Genomic DNA, 487 nt, shown 5'->3' on the forward strand with positions numbered 1-487 from the left:
CATTCCTTGTTAGGTGCAGATATTAGTCATTATGGATTATTCGTAATTATATTGTAGATATTTGTTTTTTTCACAATTAGCTTATGGTCCAAAGACAAAAGAAAATTATTCTTATTGGTCTATTTATTTATTTTCAGAGTTCAAATGATACATACCCAACTGCCATGCACATTGCAACTGCAGTTGAGATTCACAACACGCTGTTGCCTGGCCTTGAAGCCTTGCATAAGGCCTTGGATGCGAAAGCCAAGGAGTATGCAGACATTGTAAAGATTGGCCGCACTCACACGCAGGTACGTAGATTGATGGTGACTTGGAATCTTGTGAAGTATTTTGCAAATATTGAGATGAGAGAGGATGGTCATAATGAAGTGTATGGAATAAGCTGGGTGAGAAAATTTAAGAATGTAAAGTTACAGTTGGATGATCTGCAAACATTATTATATGTAATGATTATTTTGAATACATAGAAAATGTATGTATTCAA

At 34.9% G+C, this 487-nt stretch overlaps 1 protein-coding gene across 1 annotated transcript in view; it reads left to right on the plus strand.

Moving 5' to 3' along the window:
• LOC119585662 (fumarate hydratase, mitochondrial-like) overlaps window positions 1-487 on the plus strand; it is a 15,606-nt gene that overhangs the window by 11,860 nt on the left and 3,259 nt on the right. The window contains 1 exon segment of the mRNA XM_037934338.1: window positions 138-293. Coding sequence (XP_037790266.1) covers window positions 138-293 — 156 coding nt within the window.

The sequence above is a fragment of the Penaeus monodon genome, chromosome 20, assembly GCF_015228065.2.
Source record: "Penaeus monodon isolate SGIC_2016 chromosome 20, NSTDA_Pmon_1, whole genome shotgun sequence".
Lineage (NCBI taxonomy): Eukaryota > Metazoa > Arthropoda > Malacostraca > Decapoda > Penaeidae > Penaeus > Penaeus monodon.